Genomic DNA, 12,483 nt, shown 5'->3' on the forward strand with positions numbered 1-12,483 from the left:
AGTAAAGCAATTAAGTGGGAGAAATTACAATTATATGACTGGAGGTGATAAGAACATCCTGTGGTCTGTAATGAGAGTAACAGAGATGAAGCTGCCACAGAGGAGGTGAGGCTGTACAGAGCATCTTAGCAGATGGAATAGCTCTGGAAACATGTTAATTAAAAAATATACACAGGAAATAGATTTTCAGTGACAACAGCCAGAAATAGAAAAGTAAAAACAATATTCAGCACACAGCCATGGAAAGCTTCTAATGCAATGCTTATTTGTTTTCAGGAAAAGAGAAATTAAAATTAAGCTATCATATTGCTTTCCATATGGAAACCAAAGAGGAAACACGCATAATGTAATCATGCAAATTAGCATGTGCCAATTTAGTGTCTTGGTGCCTGAAGAAAATTTGAAGAGCTATGACTATTCTCCCTATTACCTTTACATTACACTTTCATGGAAAGTTAATTTTTTTCTAGAGAATTCCGAATATAATTTTTGCTATGTAATTATAATGGGAGAAGCAGGTGAGGACTGGGGTAGCTGAAAAAGGCAGACATTTCGGCATGATCTCATGCAGATTTTGCGGTCTAGACATTTAAAAACAATCTATTGCTAAGTATGGAATTAAGATAAATTTTAACGTTAGGCATTAGGTCTTATTGTTCCTCTAGTTGACGCCTTAATTGTGGCACTGAGACAATATGAATAAAACAGTCATTTGGTAAACCAAAGAAATAAGTAATTTCATCTGTCTGAGAACATAAACGATGTTGTCCCATTATGACTGAATATAAAATTGGTACTTGAACTCAAATCAGGGTATTGTTAGTTCTGGAGAAGGAAGAAGGGCGATACGATTGAGGATGGGCACACATGAGGTTTAACTGCAAATATTAGGGTTAAGAAGAATTAAGGTTGAGTGGTAGGTACACAGTATTTGGTGTATCTTCCTTTACATTTTTCTACATGCGTGAAATCAGAAAAGATTTCACAATTAGTAATTGACTGAGAGCTATACTTTAGTTTATTAAAGTTTGGAAAATGTGTAGTAAATCTTTAGATATTAAAAATGGTGCCATCAGTGGGCAATGAATTTCAATGAACTTATTGAAACCCGAACTTGGCCCTGGAATTGACTAATATATAATAAATCATTTCATTGTAACCCTATTTCAGTGGTAACATCTCCCAACGTGTGTACATATATGCAAATTATTAAGAAAATGATTTAGAACACTTCTTATGTTTCAGTATTTCTCATTTAACCCAGCATTGCCTTCAAAATCCATTCGATGTTCACTTACCAGAATTTTCCATGAAATCGGCTCCGTTGGCAGTGATAGGTGGCACACGAATATTTGTGATTTCCTGAAAACCATGTTCAAAAAGTAAATACGTTTAAAAGTGAGCCAGATTTCATGGTACTATGGGTGAAATGTGGCTCTTTGCAAAAGGTGACTTTAGAAGAAGGCCACATTCTTGCAGGAGTAACCATTCTTATGATTAGGCATCTGAAGAGCTATGATTCAAAAAGGCTCCATTTATTTCAGCACTGACTGACAAAGGTCTGTAAAGGTCAAGGAGTGTCTTATTTTTATACCCCATTACCCCATTTCCTATCTGAATATAAATCTAATTTTGCTCTATGTGATTGAAATAAATGTTTTAGAAACTGGGTCCTCACCTTGTCTTCAGGATGGGCTCCTTCGATTCCCCACTGATGAATTGTTCCTTCTGAACCATCAGGAACTGGGATAAATCCTCCCGTCACTCCCCCGATAGGACCTGCCCCACAGTCACAGGTCAGCAGCAGAAGGGGGGCCACTAGTTATAAAGGAAAACAAAATATCGGAACATTCAAGTCATTTGGAAACAATGTGACATGACAATTGTCTGAAATGTTATGAGGAAAATACAATATTTTCAGTTCTAATGGAAAATCTAATAGAAAGCAAAATTAGTTTCTACAAAATAAAATGTAAGTTAAGCATCCTAAAATTTCGTATGATTATGAAACTGGAGGAGACAGATCTGATCATTCTTGTGATATGTATATTTTCTTAAAATAGTCACTGTTCAATGAATGGTAAAGCTGGTTGCTCAGTTCCTCAATCCTTTTCTGTAATATGTGTGTATATATATATAATATTGTAATATATATGTATATATATTGTAATATATATATATATATTGCATTTATTTGTACATTTTGAGGCAATGTATATTATGTCAGGTGACTACACACCTGGATGGTCAGGATTTTAGGTGGGCAGGAAAATGTTTCTGTAATCTGAACTCACTCATCTCATAGAAAACAGCAATTAACCAGCAAACTCCCTCAGCAACTAGAGTCATGAGCTAATACCACTGTACTCTTAACTGGGACTTAAGAATCCCTAGCTTGGAGGGGCTTTCCTGTCAGGGTAATTTTCATTCTTTCTGTACATATCTGTCACATCTCAGCAGTAAAGATTACCATCATTCTCATGCTAATGGACCAAGAGGTAAATACTGAACTCTCTTGAAAGGAAGTTCTGGAAAGCTAGGTGGTTAGTGACCCCACCCTCGCCTCTGGCCTGTCAGGATCTGTGGAATCCTCATGTTTGAATTCTGTCCAAGTAGAGGCAGTTTAGTGAGGGGTTGTTAGGGTTTGAATTTTAGCTTCACCTCTCACCAGCTGGGTTAAGTTTTGTCATCTTTTCTTGCCTCTAATAATTAATCCAGAGAATGGGAGAATAAATATTGTCTGCATCACAGGTTGTTGTGAGTATTAAATGATTTAGTCATATAAGTAAAGGACAGTAGTGAGTGCTATGAGGATTTGTTAGTATTGGCTGGAAAGGCTCTGTAAGTTATGCAAATTAGGTTGGTCCTATATTATAAATAAAATAGGTTGGACATAATTGATGTATTTTCTCAAAATTTTATATGATATTCGTATAAATGATACTTCTACAGGCTTTTTTAATTTATTGCCGTTCTCAATTCTGTGATTTTGTTAAGTGTGTGGGAAGGATTGAATATTGTGAGTTAGCAAATTAGTTTTTAAGGTGATGAATGTACATCTGTATGGTGAGTATCTTTAGGTGGGCATACATCGTCTTTTAGGGATCTTGCTTATCATTGTATCTACAATATATACTTGGTTTTCATATATGAATCCAGAAAAAAGTTTTTCAAAGTCTTGAGTGTATTTCTACAGACTGAAAACTGTATGTTTTGTCCTGCATAAAAATCAAAACATGGCATTTTTTCAAATGGTAGGAGCACGGGAAGCAAATGCCATCGTGGGAATAACATGGTGTACTTTCTCTGATTGCCATCCTGAGCCACAATCCCAAATGTACAATGGCTTGTGTCTAGGATATAACTACACCCTAAAAGTCAGTATTTCAAAATGAAACTCATCACGGCCACCCTATGTATCTGAACTTCATCTAGGATTTTCAATTTCATTTAATGGTTTAAAGGACAACTGAATTCAATGGTTCATCTGGATTTCTTACCCACCCTTCATATTCCTTAGTCTCCAAATCTTCTCCACGTAATGTCTCACACACTTATACTTTCCTTTCCAGTCTCATGTCTAAATCTGGCGTCTATCATCTCTTTGAAACTAGTAGATCTCCTAACTGTTAATTTCCTTTCTAATTTACAGTACACAGAGCTGCCGATGTTATCTTTCACAAATATGAACATGCTAGGTTTTTATTCAGGTACTTTCAGCAACTCTTTTTTTCTCATAGCTTGAAGCACAAACACCATGACATATGTACATAAGCCCTTTCAAACTGATAACAGTGCATTCTCCAGTTTCATCTCCTTGACTGTCCACAATCTCCCCATGCATTGGCCTCCCCAAGGTGTGATTCCTAAGACATGCAAAGCATTTTCTGGCTTTGGCCCATGCTGTTACCCTTTGGGAACAATTTTCCCTCTCTTTGTATTTTCTATATCGTACTCATTTTCCAAATTGATGTTTCTCTACTCCACAAAGCCTGTATAATACTCTTTGTATTCATTTCTATTAGAGCGGCATCATGGTATAGTTTTTTTCCCCCATAGAGTTAGACATGCATAAATCTGTGAATTACATGAAAACCAGAATCAGGTTCCCTTTCCATCTGGCTGCTTGCGTCAAGACTCACATCTACGTACTTGAATAGTCTTTGGTTTTGAAATTGACTAATATGATGTTAAAAAACTGAAAGGTGAGTCAATTTCAGCTGTGAAATGGAACGATGCATGTTAACTGCAGAATAGTAAACACTTTTGGGGAAGGCAGGAGAAGAATATATGGCATGTGTGGGAGGCCACTAGATGTATGGATAGCAACTTCTTTCTTTTTTTATAAAAAGATCTGAACAGATATTGCAAATATTAAGATCTATTAAATCTGAGTCATGGTTATATATGTGCTTGTCATGTAATTTTCTGCACTTTGTGGTTTAAAAATATTTCACAAATTTTTAAAAATTTAAGTGAAGAGGTTGGAGTAGACTTGTTTATCATGAACAATCATTTTAATTCTAAAAGCCTACAGTTCTATAATAAATTTGGGAAATCAATGTGAATTTATCAAGGGTTTTTCTTATTTATGTAAGAATTTACCATGAATTTCCTTTAAATAGAGACTTACTACATTAAAAATATTTGATTCACAAGATTTTGATTAAACTTTTTAGAAATCTGTCCACTGAATAAATAAATTTTACTTTTATCGAAAAATAAAACATGCGTAGTTTCCCTAAATGTTTTCAATAAACTTAATCTTATTAAGTGAAAGCCTTTAAAAGGGTGTATAGATAGGTGGTAAGCTATTTTCAGGAAGTGCTGGATTTAGCAATAACTTTTCAGAGCCTATGATGTATTAATGTTCATTATAAAGCTCAAAGCCTATATATCCTCTATATTTTTCCATAGGGCAAGGGTTCTTTTTCTATTTTATGTCTATGGAGAAGACATTTTAGAAAGTGCTATTATAGGTAACGGTATTATTTTGATGATGAACATTACTGGCAGTGTGTAGAAAGTGTTCATACTTTAATTTTTTTCTTGTTGATTCTTTTGCAGTTTTCTAAATGTCTAACATACATATGACTTGCTTTGTTGTATCATGAATATAGATTGTTGGCAAGTGACATGTTAACTTTCAGTATTTCCAGTTCTTCCTGAAAATGTTACCCCCATCTTTGCCTATAACACAATTAAGGAATGGTTGTACATTGCAAAGATGGCATTGCCCATGTAGCCTGAAGGCCTCTGCAAAGGCCGATTCTCTATCAAAACCAGAATTTAGCTTTGGCATACTCACATAGCAACAGCAAAAGACCAAGGAGTAGCAGGCCGATGGCTGCAGGCCCCAGCCTCCCTGATGATGTCTTTCCACCTATGCGTTCAGAGTCTTTGTTCCCATTAGGAGTTCTACAGGTGTCCCTGTTGTCACACTGGCAGACTTCCAGACTTAGGCTCTCTGGTGTCTCGCACTGTCTGTCCTGACTGTCGGTAACTGTGAGGGAGATGCTGTGCGTTCCAGGAGATAGCGGCTGCTGGGCATTTAGGAGTGCGGAAGTAGCTGCAGACAAACAATCACACCAATCAACAGCAGGACAAGGTGTCTTTTGCTCTTGAAACTACTTATTTTTGTTAACAGACCCAGGGTTGCCTTAAACATCATTGTCACAAATAGGGAGGCTGATGATAGTAAGGTGAGGTTTGAGCAGTTCTAAGAGTGATAAGGGGTTCAGTTGGGTACATCGGGCTGCGCTTCCTCCTTGTCCTTCTTTCTGCCCCAGATGGCCTGTTATTGCTTCCCGTGAAGACTCAGTCCTACCCTGATTTTCCCCCTGAAAGATGACAGGAGGCAGGTAACATTTCAATATGAAGACCCCTCTCCTGGGGCTTAACCAATCTCCTGTATGTCTGCACCAACCCTCTGGACTCTCGTGTGGCCCTCTGGACGTATGCCTTCCCTCTGAGTCCATGTTTTTGTGCCTGACTTATCAAGACTGAGTTTCTGCTTTGGCTTCCACTACCTCAGCTCTTCCTGATAGTTTTCATCCCGTGTGCCCAAATGCCAGTTGTATGGGATTCTCTGAGGTGAGGGCCTGTTGCCTATCTGATTCATGAACATCGATCATTCTCTGCTCTCCATTGCTATGTTGTCCCTTTCTAAGTGGGCTCCAGGAGCAGCTCTTGTAAGCTGCAGAGCTGTGTCAACTGAATCACTCTTGACCCTACCATGCCCTTTGGGTATCTACTCATTCCAACCACTGTTGCCTTGTTCAGCGTCACTCAAGCAGATGTGTCTACTGCTGGGTCCTGTCTCTCTCTCATGTTTCTTTTGCAGCCTTTTCATTGGCCATGTTCTGGTAAACCCATTTGGAGCCAAAAGCTACATGAATACTTTGGAACTATCAGTAAGGACCTAGGAAAGAAGGCCGTGGAGAACAAGATCCCTTTGGTGACTCTAGCAATGGCTGATACCTATGACTAGGGAACCATAGAGCACATTCATGGAGAGAATCAAGACTGCTTCAGCAAAGTGCTAGAGAAAAGTGAGAAGATTCTTATTAAGTCCAATGGCTATTTCTAGGAGACTCCTAGAAAACACAAAAAATGTAAAATTAGCGTGATAAAGGTTAGAAGAAAAGGAAGGATGGACGAACTCTTTCCCACTGGCTAATGGGCTAATGGGAATTTCAATCCACTATGCTGTCAGGATTCCTAGCTAGGGACAAAGTAGCACTTCCTATGAGCCTTTAACGGACAACCCCTCCAGTGCTTCATGTCTGTTCAGAGTCTGCCCATTTAAGAAAAGTTTATATATTTAGAAATTTAAACAGCTCTACAATAAAAGTGATGGCTGACTCCATTCTTTTTATGGTGTGCTGTGGAGGTAGGAATAAGACATTAAAAATATAAAACAATTAGATTGCACATAAAAAAATATTAATTGCATGAACATATCATTCCTTTTCTGAAGAGAGAATAGAGTCACGAGGCCAGGGCCACATCTTCATTCCAAAGAATTTTTTCAATTATTCTTGGAAAAGACTTGCTCCCAATTGAGCTCTTTTATCCCTCTGGAAATATACAGAAGCAGCAACTTTCATTTATGGAAGCACGTTTACTATTACTCACCATTGAGTGTTGTGATACTCCACACAACTGGCAATTTTAGTGGTTGTTCCTCCAGAGAAAATGTGTAGGGGCCAGTAAATTTATTGTCTAGTGCTCTAGCTGAGACAACCACAGAAGGCTGTGAACTACAAATGGTTTTCTTCTCAAGGACGATTGTTGGACAATTTTCATTAAAACCAGGTACTTCAACATATACGGTGCCTGTAGAAGTTTTACCCGTGTTTTCTGTAAGAATAACATTTGAGAGTTAAAGAAATATATAGAATACATCATACCCCAAAAAACCTTTTAAATGTCTCTTGCATGTAGCCACCTTAATATGTCTCCTCATGAGAAATTATATTTGTTATTCTTACAAGTAAAAAGATGTCATTTAATTTCCACATCTTGTAAAAAGCAAATTTAAATTGATCAACTTGGCTGGTGTCTCTAATTAGTAGCGTTGGCTATTAATTTAATGTGCTTGGAACCGAAACCTGTAAGGTGATGAATTCACTGATTACAAAGAAATCAACATAAAAACAATAGTTTTCTTTTTTTTTTTTTTTTTTTATTAATAATGATTTTTTATTATATTATCTTAGTCACCATACAGTACATCCCCGGTTTTCGATGTAAGGCTCGATGATTCATTAGTTGTGTATAACACCCAGTGCACCATGCAATATGTGCCCTCCTTACTACCCATCACCGGTCTATCCCATTCCCCCACCCCCTCCCCTCTGTAGCCCTCAGTTTGTTTCTCATAGTCCATAGAAAAACAATAGTTTTCTTAAATGTATCCTACTGCATGAACCCAGCACTGTGTGAAAGACTTTTGCTTCTAACGTTGAGCCAGAGTATTTGGAATAAGCAATGATTTATTTTTACTATCCAAGATACAAAAGTTTATTGAAGAAAATTTTTTCAGTGTTGACAATCAAAACCAATAAAGCAAAAAAGTAAAAATTTCTCTATGGTAGGATTATGAATAATTTCTGTTATTTCCCTTAGTGCTTTTTGCTCTTTTCCCAAGTGATATGAGTTTGGTGTTTATTCTTTTGTTTTATTTTCTTATGTTTGCTTATTGCCTGAGCATAAATTAATTTATACTTGATGAAACACAAAACACCCAATGAATATTATCTTTAAAACATTCCAGAAGATTTTATTGTTCAATGATCTGGTCACGTGAGGTCTTTGTAAGTGACTCACTTTATAAGTAACTCACCAAGGCCCCTCACATTTAAGTTGAGCTTTCCTGACAAGCCTTCGGTATCAGTTTTTATCCATCCTCTCAAACACAGAAATTCCTGTGGGTCTCAAAATTTCTGCCTCAACACAAGAGACCACAGGGACTGAACACAGAATTCACTGGTACTACAAACTCCATTGAGAAGTTGAATCCAGTCTTCTGGATTCAGGTGCCTCAGATTTGAGACCCAAGACCCCTAAGATAAGTAATTTTATGTAGTGATAAAGGCAATATGTTAAAAATCAGAATCATCTATTCATAAAGAAATGTCAATTAGAGTAACATTTCTCTAAAAACGATTGAAATCTTTTTAAAGATTAGAGTAACATTTCTCTAAAAACGATTGAAATCTTTTTAAAGATTTCTATTGTTTTAATTTTTTAAAAAAGATTTTATTTATTTATTTGACAGAAAGAGAGAAAGAGAGAACAAGCAGGGGGAGCGACAGGCAGAGGGAGAGGGAGAAGCAGTCTTCCCCGCGGAGCAGAGAGCCCAATGCAGGGGCTGGGATCCTGACCTGAGCCAAAAGCAGTTGCCCAACCGACTGAGCCACTCAGGAGCCCCTAAGATTTTTATTTTTTAAGTAATCTCTATGCCCAATGTGGGCTCAAACTCATGGCCCCAAGATCAAGAGTTGCATGCTCTACTGACTGAGCCAGCCAGGCGCCCCATTTTGAAATATTTTTCTTACCATCTATGGCCAGAACCTCAGCTGTGATTGTCTTGTTAACTATGAAAGTAGAATCCCGATCGATGTTTTTGACAAATTTGATCTGAGCAGTTTTTGAATCAATGAATAGTAAACCACCATCATTACGCCCCATCATATACCTGTTTTATGACAGAAAAAATACAGTTTTCTTTCAAATATGGAATGCTTACCTATTTAATGAAAATAACTCATTTTAAATTTAATGTATTTATACTTAATTTAAGACATCGAAATATACTCTTATAAACAGTGGTAGAAAATTAACGTATTAACATGGATAAGGAGTATTTCATAATCCTTAAGTATTAGCGTGGTTTTTCAATTTTGTACTCTGTGCAATAAAATAATTGTTTAATTGCTCTTACAGCATCTGCTTTGCCTAGTATTCTTATATTGGGGCATATATGTTTTGTATGTGCTGTTTTATCTGATTGCACCGTGGTCTTCTGGTGAACTACTCTTTTAAAACTCAACTGAAAGTTTCTGTGAGATCTTTTCCTGATTTCTCTCCATCAGCTAAGGCATTCTTCTCTTAGTTTCCACTTTAACTTACGCTTACGTTAGCTTTGCTCCTAGTCCACTATGTTCCACTGATTTGGCTGTAAGTCTCTTCTTGAGTTAGCCAGTTCCTTGAGTTGGCCATTTTGTGTCTCCTTGTATTCTTGGCATGTAATAGTTAAGGTATTATTTTGTAGTAGTTTACAAATTAAAACCACATCAAGGAATAATGTAAAAACAGTCTTACTTGACGTATGAGGCGGCTTTTCCAGTGTCCTCATCAATGGCTTGATATGTTCCCAGAACATAATTGACCAGTTTTTTACTACTTATGCCTTTCTGCACAGTAAATCTCTTGGAAGCAGGACGGAATGCAATTCCTTCTTTCACGTTGACTACTTGAATCGTGACTGGGGTTGACTGCACTCGATATTGAGAAATTACTGATTGGTGAAATTCAGCTTTGTTTTTGACTGCAATACCAAGTTGTACATTTTGTAGTTGTTCATAATCTAGAGCCTAGAATAAAAAAATAAATAAAATTAGAAGGAAAGAAGTATCACAGAGATACAATTTAGCAAACCCAGAACAGGACAAGAGAACTCCATGTCCCATGCTATGAATGGCCCCTTTTATTTCTATATAGCAAGACAGCTTCAGAAATCATTGTAATGTTGAGATGGAGAAACTATTAAAATTCTTAACTCATAAGACCTCAGCTTGGTAACCGATATTTACAAAACAGTGGACTTCTTTTTAGACTTCTAAAACATCATCATAGTTTCTTTAGGCTGTGTGGTGCAGTGGAAAGAATCCCAAATTTGCTATGGTAACATGGCTTGAATACTAGTTCTGCTGCCCAATAGCTGTGTGACTCATGGCATAATATTTAATTTCTCTGATTCTCAAATTTTCACTTTGAAAAAAACCACAAACTTTACCTCATTAGATTGTTGTGAGGACTGCACAAATTTAGTCCCATAATACATTCCTATAAATGGCAGTTATAGCCCATCCCAGAATAGCTACTGTATTCATGTGTAATAGTGTCTCCCCTGACTGGAAATTCCTAGGTGGCAAAGGCAAACTATGGTAATAGATTTGGTTGGCAAATATGCCTGTGCAAAGCAGTGGGTGGGTGGCCCACGAACTCTTTGTAGAACCATTTTCGGATGGTTTGACCCTCTAATTGAGGTGGCCCAAATCAAGGTCTGAGGAATCCCAGGAGAGCTTTTTCCTTTCACTAAGATATTTTTTTGAGTGTGATAAGGAAATGTTCATTTGGGTTACATTTGTACATTACTGAAAATAACTAAGATAAGAGATCTGGATTTGAGTTTTAAGTTTGCAGTGACTACTTTTGTGAGCTCCAGCATTCCCCAGTGGTGTGGAAGAGAAAGAGTAAGTGGAAGGAAAAGTATAAACAGGTATTTATAATACAGGGGGTAAGTGACAGAAGAAATTATAGAGTCCATGTGCAAAAGTGAGTCAATACTTCTACTGCAGGTAGTTAGGAAACCTGAGAGGTTTCAAGTGAGCTGAGTGTTGAAGGATGAGGAGGAGTTTTTCAGACAGAGGTGAAACATTTGCAAATGCCCAAAGTTACAGAAGGTGACAGAGAGCTGGCTGCAGATGGTGAGAGGCCTTATCTATAGTTCTGAGGAGGCTGAAAGTCATCTTCAAGGCCAGCAGCTGGTCATCAATCCTGGCTGCTATTAGAGTTCTCTGTGGAGCCATGAAGACTTGCCACTGTCTGGGTTTCCCCACAGACCAACTGAACCAATAGTTCTACATTCCCACTGTGAGGAAAAGTTGCTGGTGATGCAAATGAGCAATAAGAGTGAAGGGCCACTTTCACAGCCAACAGAGAACAAAGTTTTTAAGGAACAGAGTAATCCACATGGGTTTTAAGAAAAACATGGCAGTAGACTGGTGGCAGGAGGAGGATGAAGGGAAGTAGAAATAGGAGATAAGGACATCTATCAGGAGGGATTACAGTCATCTAGGAGCAAGGAGGCAAGGCCTGGGAGATCACAGGCCATAGGAAGGAAGACCAGGGCCAGACTGTAAGGACAATTTCTAGGGCGGAATTGGATGACTGGCTGTTTGTTGTGAGGAAATGTTATGATTGAAGGATAAGGCCCAGGTTGCTAGTTTGGAAGATGAGATGACACCAAGACAGGAGAGAGGGAAGACCTCATTTTCAGGGATTGCTGGGAGTTTATAACACACCTTTGCAAGTGATAGTTATAGCCTTCTCTCTGAAAAGCAGAGTAATAGGAACTGCTCAGCTTCCAGCAATTGGGGATTCCAGCAGTTCCTTGTTAAGGAGATATTATGGGTCTGTCACTCTACTGGACTCAAGGAAATAAAGAAAGAAGGTCCCGTATAGTCCAGTGTCCTGTGCCAAGGAATATCTTCAAATAGTGGTTATTTTTTCTAGTCTATACAGTGCTCAGGCAGAAATATCCTTATGTTATTCCAGATTGGATTCTGTATGTGGGGGGGGGGGGTGAGTGTCTGTTATAGCCAAGCATGTTAAATGGAAGGTTTCCTCAGTTACTATTTTTTATATTGCAGATTTAATTATACATTCCCATTTTCAAATAGTTGAATTTCCCCCCTCTTATGACTGTAACTAATCCACTTAAAGCAAGTTGACAAATTCGCAAGTCACAATATCATTTATTTTTATCTTTTCCTAACTTTGGTTGTAGAGAGTAAATGAGATTAAGTCAAGAAATGTGTTTTACATTCCTGTGCTTAAAACAAGCACACCTATAAATATATGTCTATTAGTGTATTTGTGTTTAATCTAGAAAGTATGGTACCTTGGAAGGAAATAAATCAACATGTTTAAAAAAAGCTGTCCTTAGGTAGTGGGGCTATGTGTGTGTCTTTA

At 37.5% G+C, this 12,483-nt stretch overlaps 1 protein-coding gene and 1 long non-coding RNA gene across 2 annotated transcripts in view; one reads left to right on the forward strand and one right to left on the reverse strand.

Annotated features, from left to right (window-relative positions):
• LOC130543932 (uncharacterized) overlaps positions 1-12,483 on the forward strand; it is a 200,058-nt gene that overhangs the window by 18,788 nt on the left and 168,787 nt on the right. The gene's annotated exons all lie outside the window — the stretch shown is intronic.
• Positions 1-12,483, reverse strand: part of DSG3 (desmoglein 3) — a 33,912-nt gene that overhangs the window by 5,268 nt on the left and 16,161 nt on the right. The window contains exons 9-14 of the mRNA XM_026495971.4: positions 9,829-10,100; positions 9,063-9,202; positions 7,138-7,362; positions 5,309-5,569; positions 1,679-1,818; positions 1,299-1,362 (exon numbers count right to left, since the gene is read on the reverse strand). Of these exons, the coding sequence (XP_026351756.3) occupies positions 1,299-1,362; positions 1,679-1,818; positions 5,309-5,569; positions 7,138-7,362; positions 9,063-9,202; positions 9,829-10,100 (1,102 nt within the window). The remainder of the gene's footprint in view (positions 1-1,298; positions 1,363-1,678; positions 1,819-5,308; positions 5,570-7,137; positions 7,363-9,062; positions 9,203-9,828; positions 10,101-12,483) is intronic.

This window comes from Ursus arctos, unplaced genomic scaffold, assembly GCF_023065955.2.
Source record: "Ursus arctos isolate Adak ecotype North America unplaced genomic scaffold, UrsArc2.0 scaffold_17, whole genome shotgun sequence".
NCBI classification, from domain to species: Eukaryota; Metazoa; Chordata; class Mammalia; order Carnivora; family Ursidae; genus Ursus; species Ursus arctos.